The sequence below is a fragment of the Oreochromis niloticus genome, linkage group LG8 (genome assembly GCF_001858045.2).
Source record: "Oreochromis niloticus isolate F11D_XX linkage group LG8, O_niloticus_UMD_NMBU, whole genome shotgun sequence".
NCBI classification, from domain to species: domain Eukaryota; kingdom Metazoa; phylum Chordata; class Actinopteri; order Cichliformes; family Cichlidae; genus Oreochromis; species Oreochromis niloticus.
In genome coordinates, this window is record NC_031973.2 from 4,408,413 (window position 1) to 4,428,077 (window position 19,665).

Below are 19,665 nucleotides of genomic sequence, written 5' to 3' on the forward strand. Positions count from 1 at the left end.
CTATGAACAAGCACTTTGGCGACAGTGGGAAGGAAAAACTCCCTTTTAACAGGAAGAAACCTCCGGCAGAACCAGGCTCAGGGAGGGGCGGAGCAGATGAAAAGAAAAGGATGACAGATAATAAAAAAGATGCTGCTTAATGCTGAAAATCGCACACACACACACATACACACACACAAAAAAACACACACACACACCGTGTTGTCATATATTTGTGCATACACACATACACACAATGAAACTAAAAAAGCTTAAATAACACATACTTTTCTACTGTAGACGAATATGTTTGCATTCATTTATTTTTGTATTTATTTTTATTACTCAAACATATGAGCATGTGCATTTACTTGAAGCATAACAAGTGCGGTTTGTGGTCACACACAACAATATTGTTACTTTTCTGCTGTGCATAAACTGCAGACTTTAGATATTTTTATCACTGTACAAACTTCACATGAAACAAGTTTCCTACTGAGTTTATACAATCCTTTACAATTTAATAATATTGTTTAAATCATGATTTAATAAATTCTATCTGAAGTATTCAATTCAATTCAATTCAATTTTTTTATCCAGCACCAAATCACAACAACAGTCGCCTCCAGACGCTTTATATTGAAAGGTAGAACCTACAATAATAAAAAAACCACAACAATCATATGACCCGGCACACCCACAGTGTGAAGGGAAAACTCGCTTTTAACAGGAAGAAACCTCCAGCAGAACCAGGCTCAGGGAGGGGCGGGGCCATCTGCCAGGACTGGTTGGGGTGAGAGAAGGAAGCAGGATAAAGACATCCTGTGGAAGAGAGACAGAGATTAATTACAAGTAATGAATAAATGCAGAGAGGTCTATTAACACATAGAAAATGAGAAAGGCGATGGAAGAAAAAATACTCAATTATGCCTATTGCAGCATAACTAAGGGAGGGTTAACTTGTATAATGTAAACAGGACAAGCCAGGAGTTCACTAACCAGTTAGTGGCATTACAATATCTATGTCTATGGTATAGATTTACAGGCATCACATATTCACTACTTTGCTCTTTTTCTGTCTCTGGTTGAGGTCAGAGACAGAAGTAACTATGGACTAAAAATTACTTTCGATTTATTGTGATATAAAATAAATGTCAAATAAAATACATGTTGTGACTTTGAAATAGAGTGAGTGAAATGAAGATGCTTCACATCGAATCAAGAACCACCAAAATCAGATAAAGAAGACAGAAGTGCCACTTCTTCCTGTTATAGATAAATAGTGAGTGTAGCACATGTAATGATCAGTGCAGAGAGAAGCCCACCTGGAAATGGATCACTTGGTGGTTCTGATGGTGATGCTGCTGTTGAGCTCAGGTAGGATGCTTTGTGTTACCAGCTGCTGTTAAATTAAAAAAAGAAGAAGAAGAAGAAGCACTTTGGGGCATCCAACACGTATAAGTCAGCTTTAATGTTTGGTATCCCTTTTTTATATGTAGAAGACCGTTGTGGTCATGGGTGCTAAGGTGCAAATGGCAGATTATAATAGTTAAATATGGTTAAATGTGCATTTCCATGGATTTGTGTTGGTGTGTGTGTGTGTGTGTGTGTGTGTGTGTGTGTGTGTGTGTGTAAATGCAAAAGCATACATAAACAAGAGAAAGGGTAGAAAAAAACATTGTGTTTATCTTGGTGCTATGGGAGGAATATTAAGGAAAGGTAATAAATTTCTGTTGACCCACTTTCAAACCATTTTTTTTTTTTGCACAATGAAATCTGAAGCCTGACATTTTCACTGGTCTTTCAAAATTCATCAGCATCTGTAATTTGGGAAAGATGATAAAATACCAATAGAAGCCCTTTGCTTCCATTGCTAGACCCAAGGTTGCACTATATGGTCAAACGTACTGACCCCCCTCCCCAGTATAAAATGTATAAAATCAGACACCGGGATATAGATCGATATCTTCTGTGTTGTCGTTGTGCATTTTTGGACATCGTAAATTGTTTTGTTGGCAGTCATTTTTGTAGCAGCAGATAAAAAAAAGAAAATGTGACGGCACAGGCTGTCGGAGGCAGAGTGGACCCACGGAACAGATAAAACTCAGACACAAGGAGCTGCGTGAAATAACTTTTAATAAAGAAGATGGGATTCTATACAGTGCTTGTGAACGTGAAACAGTGACTATATACAATGGTGAATTAACATCTATTTACATAAGAGACTAATGAACAGGGCATGGCTATGTACAAGGGAACACACAAAATACAACTATGAGCAATGCGGGTACTTGGAGAGATAGTAGCCTACACTATGAATTCACTATGAACAGGGGAATGATGATTAATACGTGAAACTTCAATTCAATTCAATTCAATTTTATTTATATAGCGCCAAATCACAACAAAAGTCGCCTCAAGGCGCTTTATATTGTACAGTAGATAGCACAATAATAAATACAGAGAAAAACCCAACAATCATATGACCCCCTATGAGCAAGCACTTTGGCGACAGTGGGAAGGAAAAACTCCCTTTTAACAGGAAGAAACCTCCAGCAGAACCAGGCTCAGGGAGGGGCGGGGCCATCTGCTGCGACCGGTTGGGGTGAAAGAAGAAAAACAGGATAAAGACATGCTGTGGAAGAGAGACAGAGATTAATAACAGATATGATTCGATGCAGGGAGGTCTATTAACACATAGTGAGTGAGAAAGGTGACTGGAAGGGAAAAACTCAATGCATCATGGGAATCCCCGGCAGCCTACGTCTATTGCAGCATAACTAAGGGAGGATTCAGGGTCACCTGGTCCAGCCCTAACTATATGCTTTAGCAAAAAGAAAAGTTTGAAGCCTAATCTTGAAAGTAGAGATAGTGTCTGTCTCCTGAATCCAAACTGGAAGCTGGTTCCACAGAAGAGGGGCCTGAAAACTGAAGGCTCTGCCTCCCATTCTACTTTTAAATACTCTAGGAACAACAAGTAGGCCTGCAGAGCGAGAGCGAAGTGCTCTAATGGGGTGATATGGTACTACAAGGTCATTAAGATAAGATGGGGCCTGATTATTTATTGTATGTGAGGAGCAGGATTTAGAATTCAATTCTGGATTTAACAGGAAGCCAATGAAGGGAAGAAAATACAGGAAATCTGCTCTCTCTTTCTAGTCCCTGTCAGGACTCTTGCTGCAGCATTTTGGATCAGCTGAAGGCTTTTCAGTGAGTTTTTAGGACATCCTGATAATAAAGAATTACAGTAGTCCAGCCTGGAAGTAATAAATGCATGAACTAGTTTTTCAGCATCACTCTGAGACAGGATATTTCTAATTTTAGAGATGTTGCGCAAATGGAAGAAAGCAGTCTTACATATTTGTTTAATATGTGCATTGAAGGACATGTCCTGGTCAAAAATGACTCCAAGGTTCCTCACAGCATTACTGGAGGTCAAGGTAATGCCATCCAGAGTAAGAATCTGCTTAGATACCATATTTCTAAGATTTTCAGGGCCGAGTACAATAACCTCAGTTTTATCTGAATTAAGGAGCAGAAAGTTAGCAGCCATCCAGGTCTTTATGTCTTTAAGACATTCCTGCAGTTTAACTAATTGGTGTGTGTTACCTGGCTTCATGGATAGATAGAGCTGCGTGTCATCTGCATAGCAGTGAAAATTTATGCTATGTCTTCTAATGATGCTGCCTAAGGGAAGCATGTATAATGTAAACAGAATTGGTCCTAGCACTGAACCCTGTGGAACACCATAATTGACCTTAGTGGGTGAAGAGGACTCTCCATTTACATGTACAAATTGGAGTCTATTGGATAGATATGATACAAACCACTGCAGTGCAGTACCTGTAATACCTACAGCATGTTCTAATCGCTCTAATAGGATACTATGGTCAACAGTATCGAACGCTGCACTAAGGTCTAGCAGGACAAGCACAGAGATGAGTCCACTGTCAGAGGCCATAAGAAGATCATTTGTAACCTTCACTAAAGCTGTTTCTGTGCTGTGATGAGCTCTGAAACCTGACTGAAACTCTTCAAATAAGCCATTCCTCTGCAGATGATCTGTTAGCTGTTTGACAACTACTCTTTCAAGGATTTTTGATATGAAAGGAAGGTTGGAGATTGGCCTATAATTAGCTAAGACAGCTGGGTCTAGAGATGCTTTTTAAGTAAAGGTTTAACTACAGCCAGCTTGAAGGCCTGTGGTACATAGCTGATTATTAGAGATAGGTTGATCATATTTAAGATCGAAGAATTAATTAATGGCAGGACTTCTTTGAGCAGTTTTGTAGGAATGGGGTCTAAAAGACACGTTGATGGTTTGGAGGAATTAATTATTGAAGTTAACTCAGAAAGATCAATTGGAGAAAAAGAGTTTAACTTAACATCGATGGTACTAAAAGTAGCTGTAGATAATATTACATCTGTGGGATGATTATTGGTAATTTTTTCTCTAATGATAAAAATTTTGTTTGTGAAGAAGTTCATGAAGTCATTACTAGTTAACGTTAAAGGGATTGTTGGCTCAGTAGACCTCTGACTTTTTGTCAGCCTGGCTACAGTGCTGAAGAGAAACCTGGGGTTGTTCTTATTTTCTTCAATCAGTGACGAATAGTAAGATGTTCTGGCTTTGCGGAGGGCTTTCTTATAAAGCAGCAAACTATTTCTCCAGGCTAAATGATGATCCTCTAAATTTGTGACACGCCATTTCCTCTCCAGCTTACGAGTTATCTGCTTTAGGCTACGTGTTTGAGAATTATACCACGGAGTCAGGTACTTCGGATTTGAGGCCTTAGTTTTCACAGGAGCTACAGTATCCAGAGTCGTACGTAGTGAGGAGGTAAAATTATTAACAAGATAATCGACCTCTGTTGGAGTAGCGTTCAGATAGCTGCTCTGCTCTATGTTGGTACAGGGCATTGAAGATGATAACAGTGGGTGGATTATATTCTTAAACTTAGTTACAGCACTTTCAGAAAGACATCTACTGTGATAAAGTCTACTCTCCACTGCTGTGTAATCAATTATTGTAAATGTAAATGTTATCAGGAAATGATCAGACAGCAGAGGGTTTTCAGGAAACACTGTTAAATGTTCAGTTTCTATGCCATATGTTAAAACAAGATCTAGAGTGTGATTAAAGTGGTGGGTGGGTTGAGATACTATGATAGGGGATTACTCCTGAGTTTGGGCTTGCAGCGGTGGCTGACACAGGTGAGCTGAGGCTTAAACTGTGACATTCAGAGCCGGAAGCCAAACATGGACTGCTGTCTGTTTGCAGGTTGAGGCATGTGTGAGGAGGAGGTTGGTTTTTTGTTGAAGGTCCGGGTGAGTTTAAGGGGGTCCAATCTTTGAGGTGGTCTAACTGTGAGAGCAGGGAGGCAGGCAGGAGATAGGAAGAAGGGAGTCCGAACCAAAGTGTGGCAAATTCAGCAGCAAAGTCCAGCGTCCGGGTGGAAACTGTAGGCGGTGAGATAAAAAATCCGTGGACACAACTAGGCACAAGAGAAACAAGGTGAGTACAAGCATAAATTGCAATGAAGCGCATGAGTGAGGCGACAATAACGCTTGTCGGTGGTGGTGAGTTGTTGTTCCAGCTGGCCTTGAAGAGGAAATCAGTAGTATTGTGCGGATCAATATTGAAATATCGATTCCTCCGATACCCGTTATTTATGTTCTAGAATCGACTGTATAAATGTGTCGCAGTATTTTAGTCATTTGGGGTAAATTTGTAGTTTATCATTAACAGGAACACAGTGGAAAGAAACTATTCGGATCGTCTAACTTGGAAGGAACTACTTCCTCTTCCGCCTTTCTTAGTCATATGTGAAATATGGCTGTATAAAGGTGTCGCAGCCCCTTGGAGTGCGCACTAGTGATGTGTGATACCACTCATTTCCTTTCCGATCCGATACCAAGTAAAATTCAGGGTGGTATCTACGATACTGATCCGATACCGATAATTTGTACAAAAACGTAATGTTTTATTATATTTCAAATTATAGCTTCATAATGATTACATGACAACAGACTACTTGTTCTTATTGGTTAAAAATGCAGAATTATCATATAGAAATAAAAAACCTGCAGTTGTGCGCTATTTGAACACGTTTCCTGCCTGCAGCACTAAAAAACTTCGCAAGAGATGTCTGTCTGGCCCTAGCAGCACCTGTCCCTCTCCTCTCCTCCTCTGCAGTTCGCCTCAACATAAGCTCGTCATGTTCTGTGATATGATTTATTCTGGGGTGTTTGACGAGGTTAGTGGTCTTGCCACATGTATTGCAAATACATGTGGAGGCTGTTTGTGGAGGTCACGCCAAGGGGCTGCGACACATTTATACAGCCGATTCTAGAACATAAATAACTGGTATAGGAAGAATCGATATTTCAATATCGATCCGCACACCACTAGTGCGCACTCACAACAATGGCTGAGCATAAACGGATTCATGTGTGGACGTATTTTATGTGTTGAACCGAAAGTGAATGTACTAAAGCAGGGAAGAGGATGGAGGTGAGCAGGAAGGAGGCAAGTGAGGAGAAGCTGGGAAAAGCTTATAATGATGGGGAAGCGTCATAGCAAGAGTATTTAGGTTTACAGTAAGTGGCAAAACGATAAATTTACTGATAGAGAAGTGGTATGAGTCTATGATTTGGATACTTTAGGGCAGTGCTTTTCAATGATTTTCTGCTACACCCCCCTTAGGAAGAACAAAACATTTCACCCCCCCCATTCTCCCCCGCAACTATAAATTGTATAATTTGTCTATAAAACTGTTATTAGAAGTACATCTCTGCACAACATTGTATCCTTATTAACATTAACAAAAAAAAAAGAAAGTTAAAACAAAAAAAAATAAACTTAAAACTTAAAACAAAGAATAACTTTATTAACATTGTTTTTTAGACTGTAACAGAAAAGATTTAAAGTGCATGTAGTAGTACTGCATTAATGATCAAGGAACTGACCTCACAGCCCATTGTTCATTCAGTAGGCTGGTTTCAGTTATTGTGCAAAGGAACTGTGTATAAGGTTGGGGAAACCTGCAGTCAGCTGAGACTGAAGAAGTCACTTGGATGAGTGACGAAACGTTTCTCCCACTGAAAATGCTACGTCCAGATGAACAGAATCAACTTTTTGGGAATAATTTGTTTTATTTTTGTCTTTGTTTTTTTCCCTGTCTATGACTGAGCCCCAGTCAATTCAGTTTCAATTCAATTCAATTTTATTCTATTTATATAGCGCCAAATCACAACAACAGTCGCCTCAAGGCGCTTTATAGCACCTTTATAGTCAAGTTCTTGTTTAATACTGATGGATTCATTGCTTTTCTCCACAGGCGTCCAGTCTATAGGGACACACAGTTCAGCAGGTAAACAAACAGACAAATTAAAGAGAAATAAAGAATCACAGAAGAGAATGAGCAGTAAAGATTTTTTAACTTTATTATTTGGAGAAGTACATTGACTTCTTTACTAATGATACTCTGCTTTCTCATCAGACCCTGACGTCAGGGTGGTGGGTGGAGCCAGTCGCTGTGCTGGCACAGTGGAGGTGAAAAATATGGGAGAATGGAGAGCAGTGCATGGTATTGATTGGACCTTGAGGCAAGCAGCTGTTTTCTGTAAACATCTGGGCTGTGGCTCTGCTATTTCTGTAGGAAATAGTTGGGTGTCTGAAAGGACACCTGTGTGGGAGCTCATACGTGACTGTGTTCAGTCTGCATTTGCTTTGAGAGAATGCGCAACATCATCGTCCTCTGTCGATACCCTGGATCTCACCTGCTCAGGTAAGCCCATAAGTGACATCAGCAATGACATCAGTGCTGATAGTACGTGTGTTTAACACGTATGTTGTGTGTATGTGAGGAAATGCTGACAGGTGTACTTTTAAACCCAGATGTAATTTTTGTAAAGAGAGAAAAGCAAACAGCATGAAGGAGAAGACAACAAAAAACAGACACAAGTTAATTCATAAACACCACAACACAAACTCCGAGATCGCAAACTTTCTCCAAGACAGCTCACTATTGGGGCAGTGTTTACTTTTAAGGGAATTATAATGTATTTTATTTAAAAATATTACGTAGGATTAGGTCATGGATAATAAATATTAATTTTTAAATAACAGATATGAAATCTACCAGCATTGTTTCTTTAATGTTATCAGTAAAACAAAGGCAGGTGAATTTTAAGCATATTTTTAAATTTTATTTTGAACTTATTTGAAATGAAAGAAGAAGTCAGGAGTTCCAAGTCAGCAGATATTTTGAATCCCCATATATTATTCCCTGAAACTGCTGGCTGACTAAACACAAGTTTTGTAAAATTATACTTTTATGCCACCTCTTTTGTTTTTGCCAAAACAATGTCAGACTGTAGTTTTCTCTGGTCCTCTTCCCAATTGGACCAGGAGTGATATGTTTCACTCCATGTTACCTTTAATCTGCTGGCTGTCTGAGTGATGTCCTAAACATGACTTCCTACATAATTGGGAAACTTTCAGAGAGACCTGGTTTTGTTGTATATATACATATATATATATATATGTATATATATATATATATATATATATATATATATATATATATATATATACATATATATATATATATATATACATATATGTATATATATACATATATATACATATATATATATATATATATATATATATGTATATATAATATAGTCCAAAGGTGAGGTAGAGAGTAGTGGGTAACAGGCTGAAGGGGACTGCAGAAACTTTAACTGTCAGGTTAAGTAGCCGAGACTGCAAGACCAGACTGACCAACCTGTGCACAGCCTGGATTGATTACAAGAAGGCCTATGACTCAATGCCCCACAGCTGGATACTGGAATGCCTAGAATTGTATAAGATCAACAGGACCCTAAGAGCCTTCATCAGGAACTCAATGGGGATGTGGCGTACAACACTAGAGGCCAACTCCAAGCCCATAGCACAAGTCACCATCAAGTGCGGGATCTACCAAGGAGATGCTCTGTCCCCACTGCTGTTCTGCATAGGCCTGAACCCCCTCAGTGAGATCATTAACAAGACTGGCTACGGATACCGACTACGGAACGGAGCGGTTGTCAGCCACCTCCTGTACATGGATGACATCAAGCTGTATGCCAAGAGTGAACGAGACATCGATTCACTGATCCACACTACCAGGCTATACAGCAATGACATTGGAATGTCATTCGGACTGGAGAAGTGTAGTCGGATGGTAACAAAGAGAGGGAAGGTAGTCAGAACTGAGGGGATTGAACTACCAGAAGGCAACATTGCAGACATAGAGGACAGTTACAAGTACCTGGAGATCCCGCAAGCGAATGGGAACCATGAAGAGACCGCTAGGAAAGCTGCAACCACCAAGTACCTGCAGAGGGTCAGGCAAGTCCTGAGGAGTCAGCTGAACGGTAAGAACAAGATCCGGGCCATCAACACCTACGCCCTGCCCGTGATCAGGTACCCTGCTGGGGTAATAGGCTGGCCAAAGGAGGAGATAGAAGCCACTGACATAAAGACAAGAAAGCTCCTTACCATGCATGGAGGGTTTCACCCCAAGTCCAGCACCCTGAGGCTGTACGCTAAGCGGAAGGAAGGGGGCCGGGGACTGGTGAGTGTCAGCACCACAGTCCAGGATGAGACAAGAAACATCCACGAATACATCACGAAGATGGCCCCAACTGACAGCGTGCTCAGTGAATACCTCAGGCAGCAGAAACCCAAGAAAGAGGAGGAAGGCGAGGAACCATCATGGAAGGACAGGCCCCTGCACGGTATGTACCACCGGCAGATAGAGGAGGTGGCTGATATCCAGAAATCCTACCAGTGGCTGGACAAAGCTGGACTGAAAGACAGCACAGAGGCACTAATCATGGCAGCACAAGAACAAGCTCTGAGCACAAGATCCATAGAGGCTGGGGTCTATCACACCAGGCAAGACCCCAGGTGCAGGCTGTGTAAAGATGCCCCAGAGACAATCCAGCACATAACAGCAGGGTGCAAGATGCTAGCAGGCAAGGCATACATGGAACGCCATAACCAAGTGGCCGGCATAGTGTACAGGAACATCTGTGCCGAGTATAACCTGGAAGTCCCGAGGTCAAAATGGGAGATGCCCCCAAGGGTGGTGGAGAATGACCGAGCTAAGATCCTGTGGGACTTCCAGATGCAGACGGACAAAATGGTGGTGGCTAACCAACCGGACATAGTGGTGGTAGGCAAACAGAAGAAGACGGCTGTAGTGATCGATGTAGCGGTTCCCAATGACAGCAACATCAGGAAGAAGGAACACGAGAAGCTGGAGAAATACCAAGGGCTCAGAGAAGAGCTCGAGAGGATGTGGAGGGTGAAGGTAACGGTGGTCCCCGTGGTAATCGGAGCACTAGGTGCGGTGACTCCCAAGCTAGGCGAGTGGCTCCAGCAGATCCCGGGAACAACATCGGAGATCTCTGTCCAGAAGAGCACAGTCCTGGGAACAGCTAAGATACTGCGCAGGACCCTCAAGCTCCCAGGCCTCTGGTAGAGGACCCGAGCTTGAAGGATAAACCGCCCGCAGGGGCGTGCTGGGTGTTTAAGTTATATATATATATATACACATATATTATATTCTAATCATTGTTTTCTTGTACTCACAGTAGGCACCTCTTAAACCATTTTATTTTCTTCTCTTATCCTAAAAAAATCTGAATCTAAAAATCTACATGCTGCCAAAGGGGAGTTGCCAAACTGTGTTTCATTGTTCAGTGACAATAAAGATCTATTCAGTGTGCATATAAATGCATATGGCATATAAATAGTATTGTTTTCATCCACAAAGTGATTCCCAAAGAACTTTCACTTTACCTCCACGTATTTAACCCTCTGCTCATGTTGTTTTAAATGTGCTCCTTATTGTTCATATTTATTGTGTGTTTGTCTGTTTTATATGCCGTCTGTTTTAAACTATCGCACAGAATTTCATCATGACTGCATAATGACAATAAAAAAATCTTTGAATTTTGAATCTAAGTGATTTTCTTGACTTGTTTGAATTTCTCTTTTATCTCCAAGAGTCTGTCAGACTGATGAATGGGACCAGTCTGTGTTCAGGGAGACTGGAGGTGAAGTCTGACCAGTCCAACCAGAGCTGGTCCTCAGTGTGTGAAGCCGACTTTGACCAGCAGGATGCAGAGGTGGTCTGTAGGGAACTTGGTTGTGGGCCTCCGTCAGTTGTCCAGGGAGGCCTCTATGGAGAAATGGGGTCTCCATTATGGAGCAAAGAGTTCCATTGTGGAGGCCATGAGTCTGCTCTAATGGAGTGTAAGAAATCAGGTTCAGTTAAAAGCAGCTGCTCACGTAACAAAGTTGTTGGACTCATCTGTTCAGGTAGAAGAAAAACATCACCTTTATTTGGTTCAAACTCATTATATTCATCTCATAACACTCTGCTTTCTGCTTAGAGCCTGTTAAGATGGAAGGAGGACCCAATCGCTGTGCAGGTAATTTGAAAGTCAAACAAGGAGACTGGAAGAAAGTGGATGGCTTTTTTTTTACCCTGAAGGAAGCTGCTATAGTCTGTCAGTATCTGGACTGTGGCTCTGCGCTTAACATAGACATTACCAGGTCCTCAGATAGCTCTGGATGCAGCATCGATTTCGACTGTGTTAAGTCAGGATTTTCTCTGAAGGAATGTGCAGTGTCACTGGAATCTGACCCTTACTTCAGCCTGAAACTCACCTGTTCAGGTAAGTCTATCACTTAAATATTTTATGAGGAAAACATGAAAAAAGCATCATGTGTGAGCCAAAGATAATGACTGTAGAGATTCAAAACTAAGTGACTGCATCATTCAATCATGTTGAGAAGTCATAATATCAATATCTTGCTACTAAAACTATCGTCTCTCCAGATTCTGTCAGATTGCAGAATGGAGCCAATCTGTGTTCAGGGAGACTGGAGGTGAATAACCAGTTTAACCAGAGCTGGTCCTCGGTATGTGAAGCTGACTTTGACCAGCTGGATGCAGAGGTGGTCTGTAGGGAACTTGGTTGTGGGTCTCCTTCAGTCCTCCAGGGGAGGGGTTATGTAGAAGAGGAGACTACAGTGTGGAGCAAAGAGTTCAAATGTGGAGGCCATGAGCCTGCTCTCCTGGACTGTAGGAGCACAGAGTCAGCAAGAACCAACTGCTCGTCTGGCAAAGTCGTTGGACTCACCTGCTCAGGTAAAGACCTGCTCGTTTGATCTTGTTCAAGCTATCTTTATTCTTTAACTGATGACGTCATGTTTTCTATTCAGACCCCGATGATGTCAGGTTGGTGGATGGAGCCAGTCACTGTACAGGTAAACTGGAGGTGAACCACTTGGGTGAGTGGAAGCCAATGTATGGTTCTTCCTGGACCCTGAAGGAAACAGCTGTTATCTGTGACAGGCTGGGCTGTGGCTCTGCTGTTTCTGCAATTGAAGGAATGGAGAATTTTCCCAGATCTTGGTGGGAGATCGACTCTGAGTGTTTCATGTCTGGATCTGCTCTGAGGGAATGCTTAAAACCACGTTACAATGCATACCTCATGTATCTCACCTGTTCAGGTAACTCCATCAGTAAATATCTCATGTCCTTTCTTTTCCTGTGATTTGGGAATGTTTTATTATAATGTTTGTTATAAATTTGACACATAAGAATAACTACAGTAGTTTATTTACAGAGTGTATGGCTCAAAAATAGCTCTTCATTTGGAGACTTGTCTTTGCAAAGTCTTCCCCTCTTCCTTCTTTCACATAATAGTATTATCTTTGTCTGTTTTTACATGTAATTGGCTACATGCTCATCAAAATAAGTCCATTTGTTTCTGCATGGATTCTCAGTAGGGGTGAGCCAGACAGACTAAAGGTTCAGCTCTTGTTGTTCGCTACAAAGAATCAGCTCTTAGTGCAGGCTCATTCACGGATTACACATCACTATTCACTTGTCTAGATAAATAAAAGCTAGAAAAGAAAGAAAAGGCCTGCTGTATTTTATTGTCTGATAAGAGATGAAGCTGTGCAACATTGATAGTTGGTCCGACAGTTGATCTGGCTTTGCGGCATGTCATAACCAGTGTTGGGTAAGTTACTTTGAAAAAGTAATTAATTATAGTTACTAGTTACAGCTTCAAAAAAGTAACTGAGTTAGTAACTGAGTTACAAGATTCTAAAAGTAATTAATTACTAGGAAAAGTAACTATTGCGTTACGTAAAAAAAATGTTTAACCCTCTGGGGTCTAGGGTATAATTGGCCATTTTTGACTACTTTTGATTCTCCCTCTACATTTCACCTTTAAAAACGATTTACTTTGCCTTGTTTGGTATCATCCTTTTCAGCACAACCTCACGTGTCTGAACTTACAGTTATGTTTTCATTTTGACATACTGTATTAACACAACTGATCTAAAATCAGACAAAAAACATAAAGTCAGAGTAGAAAAAGTTATATTTTTTTCCACGAACTACACACTCCAAACATGCTAAACTTCACAAATCTTTCACATCTCAAAACTTGCTGTCTCTCTCTTTTTCCACTCTCTTTCTTTCTCTCTGTCTCACCGTCACTCCTAAAACTCCCCCCCTTCCTAAACAACCAAATGTCATGTTGCCATATCATTTTTTGATTGGTCGACATTGTACATTTTTCCACCAACAGGAAAGGGGCGTCTTTTGTTTTGTTTTTTTATTTTTTGGTAATAAGCAGAGAATGCCTGCTGGCGCTGTCCTTAGACAGTAAACGTGACAAAAGTATTCAGAAAAAAAACACAGCATATATATTGTTTATCATGACTCTGGTTTTACGTGGCCTATCAGTTTAAAAACTGGTATATATCACCTTGTTGCTTTCATCTTGAAATGGTCATGTGATTGGTTTACCACGACTACTTTATTCTTCCTCAGTCAAACAGCAGCACTCATATGATTGTTTTGCCCCCCTAGCTCCAGGTGTTGTGCCAAAAAGTGATCATCTGCCAGAAAGTGATTGCCGTTAGTAACGCCGTTACTTATAACGCTGTTATTCCCATCACTGGTCATAACTAACTCTCTTCAAACTGTATGTGTGGAAGCAAAACTCTTTCATTTGTAATTGTTCCACTCCTCTGTCCTCACATTCCTTTCACACTCTTAACTGGTGGAGATAAGATGGGAGGAAAGAATGCAAGTGAAGGAAGAGAGGAGACGGCATCATGAAAAGCACCCGAAATCTTGATTTCAAAGTCCAACTGTGCATACTGAATATTGCATCTGTGATGATGCTTTGTGGTTATTGTTTTAATTTCTTGCACATATTAAACTTTTTTTTTTTTTCTATTATCAACCCCCTGCTCCCCCCTTTCTTCACTTGTGAACAAGACCCAAACAAACTTGAACTCTTCCGCTCGTGGCACCAGCTCATCCTTAACAAAGGTGGGCACCAGCCTTTTCCAGCTGAGAACCATGGCTCAGACGTGGAGGTGCTAATCTGATTTCTGCCATTAATCTAATCCGGGGTGGCTGGCCTCCTGGAGACCCAGGACATGTTGGAGAGATTACATCTCTTGTATGGCCTGGGAACACGTCAGTGTCCCCTCAGATGAGGAGGTAGATAGGGAGAAGGAAGCCAGGGGTTCTCGCCTTAACCATTGTCCTCACAACTTGAATAATCAAAAGAGGATAGATTAACACCTGAATGGATGGATCTTTTTTGTTGCATCTCTGCAGGCTTTGACTTTTGTTTCATCTTTTCTTGTCTCTCCAGAGTCTGTCAGGCTGATGAATGGGACCAGTCTGTGTTCAGGCAGACTGGAGGTGAAGTCTGACCAGTCTAACCCCAGCTGGTCCTCAGTGTGTGAAGCCGACTTTGACCAGCAGGATGCAGAGGTGGTCTGTAGGGAGCTTGGCTGTGGGCCTCCATCAGCCCTACGGGGGGGCTCTATGGAGAAGTGGAGGCTCCAATGTGGAGCAAAGAGTTCCAGTGTGGAGGCCATGAGTCTGCTCTCCTGGACTGTAGAAGGTCAGGCTCAGCTAGAAGCAGCTGCTCACCTGGCAAAGCTGTTGGACTCACCTGCTCAGGTAGAAAAGGAGCTGCAGCATTAATTTAGTTCAAACTCACTTTACTGATCATTCTCTGTTTCTGTTCAGAGCCTGTCAGGCTGGTGGGAGGAGCCAGTCGCTGTGCAGGTAAAGTGGAGGTGAAACAGGCACACTGGAGACCGGTCTATGGCTATGACCCGACCCTGAAGGAAGCTGCTGTGGTCTGTGAACATCTGGACTGTGGCTCAGCTGTTTCTGTAGGACAGAGAGAGGAGTCCGCTGAGAGATCTGTGTGGTGGATCAAATCTAATTGTGTTTAGTCTGGCTCCTCTCTGAGGGAGTGTGCAACATCATTGTCATCATTCTTCATCCTGGAGCTCACCTGCTCAGGTAAGACATCTCTGTGACAACATCAGAGTTGGCTTGAATAAACAAAGGGTGCTTTCCATTATGCTAACATAGGCTTTGCTCCTCATTACAACTTAAAAGTCAGATTTCTGGTAAAAAATTAAGAAAAAAAGCAACTAAATTTTTAAACTTTTCTGACATAAAAAAAACAACAACAACATAAAAAAGTCAGAGAGGCAAGTCATCGAATTCAATATTGTATTTTTCTCACCGCTCAAAATGAGGACATTTAGTTGCATTATTATCTGAAATTAGGACCCAGTGTTGATCTCTGGGCAACACTACATGCGAGGGATGATAAAGACAACAAAATTTCTGTTATAATAGAAAAGTAGGAGGCAAACCATGCAGGGACAGTGATTCTAACACATCATTCAAGGTGGTTTATATGAATTATTATTTATATGGTCAATTGTATTGCAAGTGTAGAACTCAGATCCAGTAAAATTAGAGTAGAACAGAGAGTTGTGGTGGGTATGGAAAACTGATTGATATTCCTCAAATATATTGCCGTTGTTCATATGTAGGATTGATTGAGAAACAACAGACTTTAATGACATTTTAGACAAAAAAAGATATTAAATTTTCTAAGAGGAGAGGCTAAAGTGTAGTTTTCTTTAGGACAGGTTGAACTTTGCATTTTTAAAACCAGTAAGATGATGATGAACTAATAGTAGAGAGGATTTGAGGAGCAGAATTTTAGGGATCATATCTTGCTAACAGGTGGCTGAATTAAGGCGGGAACGTTTTTGATCCAGTTCTTGCATTGGGATGACATTAAAAACACATATTAGCTGAGGGTTCGTGATGATTTTGGTTGCCGGGCTTGATCTAGAGCCAAGTGTCTTTTTTCCATTTGTCATTCGATCTATCGATGTCTGCTTATGCAACTCAGGGTCACGGAGGGCTGGAGCCCATTACAGCTACAATATGGCAGGAGGTGTGGTACACCTGGGTGCAGTTGCCAGGCTGTCGCATTCACACTCACATTAGCACCTAGGGCCAATTTAAAATCACAGATTAACCTAACCTCACTAACTGTGTGTCTTTGGACTGTGGGAGGAACCCAGAGTACCCGAAGAGAACCCACGCAGACACGGGGAGAACGGGCAAACTCCACGAACCCAGAACCTTCTTGCTGTGAGGCAACAATGCTAAACATCCCCCGACTGTGTTCCAGTTAAAAACTGTTCACGTCTCAGTGGCTGTTTCCCTTTGCTGACCAGAAGTGGGGCTGACCATTGAGTTTACATGACCCAGGAGTTGTCACAGTTATTTGAGATCAATTTAGAGAAATACGAATTCCTTGCCTATTTCAATTTATGATTATTGATTATTGTCACATTTTCAGTCTTCCATATCTTCTGCACGGCCTTTCCATTGCTCGTGTGATCACTGAGCCACAGTGTCAGATTTTTATTTCTTTTTATTTAAAAGGGAACAATTACATGTTGTGACTATGAGTTTAGAAACCAGGATGTAATCCAAGTAGACAGTTTATGAGCTAGAAAAGAAAGAAAAGGCCGAAAGCCTGCTGTCTTTAATTATCTGATAAGAGATAAAGATGTGTGACACTGATAGTCAGTCTAACAGAGGAGCCAGCTGTGCAGCATGGCATAATTAGCTGAAATGCCTTCAGACTGCAGCTGTGGAAGCACGATTTGGATGTTGCACCTCTGTCCTCACACCAGGAGGAGGTAAGAAAGGAGGGAGGGATGCAAGTGAAGGAAGTGAGAAACCATGAAAGTGTCATGAAAAACACACAACTAGACTTCAGTCAAAGTGCTGTTTAATGACTATACTGGTTTTGCAACCTAACTCAATTTTGTCATCAGCTTTTAGTTTCTTCTTCATATTTGTGCACAGTTGTCACAGTTCAGCTGAATGATCAGTATAAATTCAGATTCCACTGTGTATCTTTTTTTAATATTTCCTGTTGTGACATTAACTTTTACACATTGAACATTATAATCGATTTTTTTTACTGTCATCTGTTTAATGTGCGTCTGCTTTCCCTCCTCTATTTCTGTTTAATCTGCTCTCCTCTCTCTCCAGACTCTGTCAGGCTGATGAATGGGACCAGTCTGTGTTCAGGCAGACTGGAGGTGAAGTCTGACCAGCCTAACCCCAGCTGGTCCTCAGTGTGTGAAGCTGACTTTGACCTGCAGGCTGCAGAGGTGGTCTGTAGGGAGCTTGGCTGTGGGTCTCCTTCAGTTGTCCAGGGGGGGCTCTATGGAGAAGAGGAAACTCCAGTGTGGAGCAAAGAGTTCCAGTGTGAAGGCCATGAGTCTGCTCTCCTGGACTGTAGGAGCTCAGACTCAACCAGAAGCAGCTGCTCACCTGGCAAAGCTGTTGGACTCACCTGCTCAGGTAGAAAAGGAGCTGCAGCATTAATTTAGTTCAAACTCACTTTACTGATTCTCTGTTTCTGTTCAGAGCCTGTCAGGATGGTGGGAGGAGCCAGTCGCTGTGCAGGTAAAGTGGAGCTGAGACGTGGAGACCTCAGACTTTCTGCACTGTTTTGTCTACCTCAGATGAGGCGTATGAAGAAATGAAGGCTTACAAATTTGAATTTTACTATGTTATTTTTTACAAGCTGAGTACGTCAGCCCAATTCTCTGAAATAAAAGCTGGGAATTTGATCACATGTAAAAACAATATATTAACCTAAAACATGAAGGCTTTAGCTTTATTCTAAATACAAAGTAATGAGTCTGTTTTGAAAATGCAAGAAGCAGAAAGTACAGAGATTTGTTTAAAATGTAGGGGGTATAAGGAAAAAGTAATACTCAAAGTATAGATGCCTGAAAATTCTTAAGTACACTACGTAAGTAAAGTAACAAAGCATTTGTTACTTATGACCTCTGCCAATAGGTGGATATGTAGCTTAAAGATTATTGTGGGAACTGAGCAGCCTGTTGGCATAAAAAGCAGGCGCTCCTGTACCTTATAGGCTGGTGGCCATGATAGAAATGTGCACATCATGTTCCAGCAGCCTTTGCTGAGATGCAAATTCACAGTTATATTTTCACTTTCATGATGCAACATGTCTCCCGTTAATGTGGCCAAACAAACTTTGATTAATCCAGAGGTTACTCCCCTCGCTGCTCTTTGACTGAATGAACAATGACAAACTGTAGTTGTGCTGTGATGTTCAGTATTCAGTGAAATTTTAGATATAAACATGGGCGTGAATCAATCAACTCTGTGTTGAAGTGATTGTCGGACTCCTGATGACTGTGAATGTGTCTGATCAGATGAAACGGCTCTTAGCATCAGAGTGGTCGTCCTGCCGCTGATTCTGCTGTTGGAGAATATCGTCCTGTATTTCTACTGGAAGGTACTGAACCCGTCTTTGTGCTGAGAATGAAGTCCTCGGCCGCTTTATTGGGCTGAAAAGACAAGCGACGCAGTCAGTCTGAATCATGTGCTGTCATGTCTCTCCAGGCCCGCAGGGGGCGTATGCTGAGCAGACAGGAGACCAGTGGGCAGATTGACTCTGACCTCATCGTTTGTGCATCTCCAGAAGGTCAAAATGAGACCTCTACATCAGTGTGATTTCTTTTTCCCCTCAAAAACCTGCTGTATACAGCCAGACCCATGCAGCGCTACTGTAAACAATAAACTGCACAAAAATGATGGGTGTATATAAAGTCTGAAAGTTATGTAAACACCAGAATAATTAAATGTCAGAATGTTGTAGCAATTATTTCATGGTTAAAGCTTTACAAGGTTAAGATGCTAACCCAACTTTGGCAGTGTTTCTCCCGTTGTGCCTAATATCAGTAAGGAATTCATTTTTGTAAAAAATTAAATCTTTTGTGCATTTGTTTTAGTTTTGCAATATTGGAGGTTTGATTTAGAAGTTTGCTTTTTAAGAAAAAAAAAAATACATACACATACACGATTACACAGAAAATGTTAGTTTCTACTTTGGATTTTGCTTGTTTTGTTAAAATGTCTTTAGAGTTTTTAATCCATCATCTTATTTCATAACAATCGTTTTGTGTTAATCAATTTTACTTTTATGGTATATTGTAACATTTATTACGAGTGTATATTAATATTTTTTTATTAAAAATTTGAGCTTGAAGTATTATGATAGAGATATGATAAAGTTCATCTGAAGAACACAGGGCGCCAGTGACACAGTTGGTAATCTTGGTGTTCTCTGGCAAATGCCAAACGTCCAGCACGGTGTTGGGCTTTCAGCACAACCCCCACCTGTGAACGTCGGGCCTTCAGGCCA

The 19,665-nt window shown here is 41.2% G+C and overlaps 1 protein-coding gene across 1 annotated transcript; it reads left to right on the forward strand.

The window, feature by feature from the left end:
• The first annotated feature begins 1,310 nt into the window (after nt 1–1,310).
• LOC102078859 (scavenger receptor cysteine-rich type 1 protein M130) lies at nt 1,311–19,297 on the forward strand. Its single transcript, XM_025909685.1, has 11 exons — nt 1,311–1,356; nt 7,320–7,352; nt 7,482–7,769; nt 11,045–11,359; nt 11,434–11,718; nt 11,883–12,194; nt 12,269–12,559; nt 17,472–17,786; nt 17,853–17,891; nt 18,674–18,756; nt 18,864–19,297. The coding sequence occupies exons 1-11, from the start codon at nt 1,311–1,313 to the stop codon at nt 18,972–18,974; spliced, it is 2,118 nt and encodes a 705-aa protein (XP_025765470.1). The 3' UTR covers nt 18,975–19,297.
• Nucleotides 19,298–19,665: the final 368 nt, after the last annotated feature.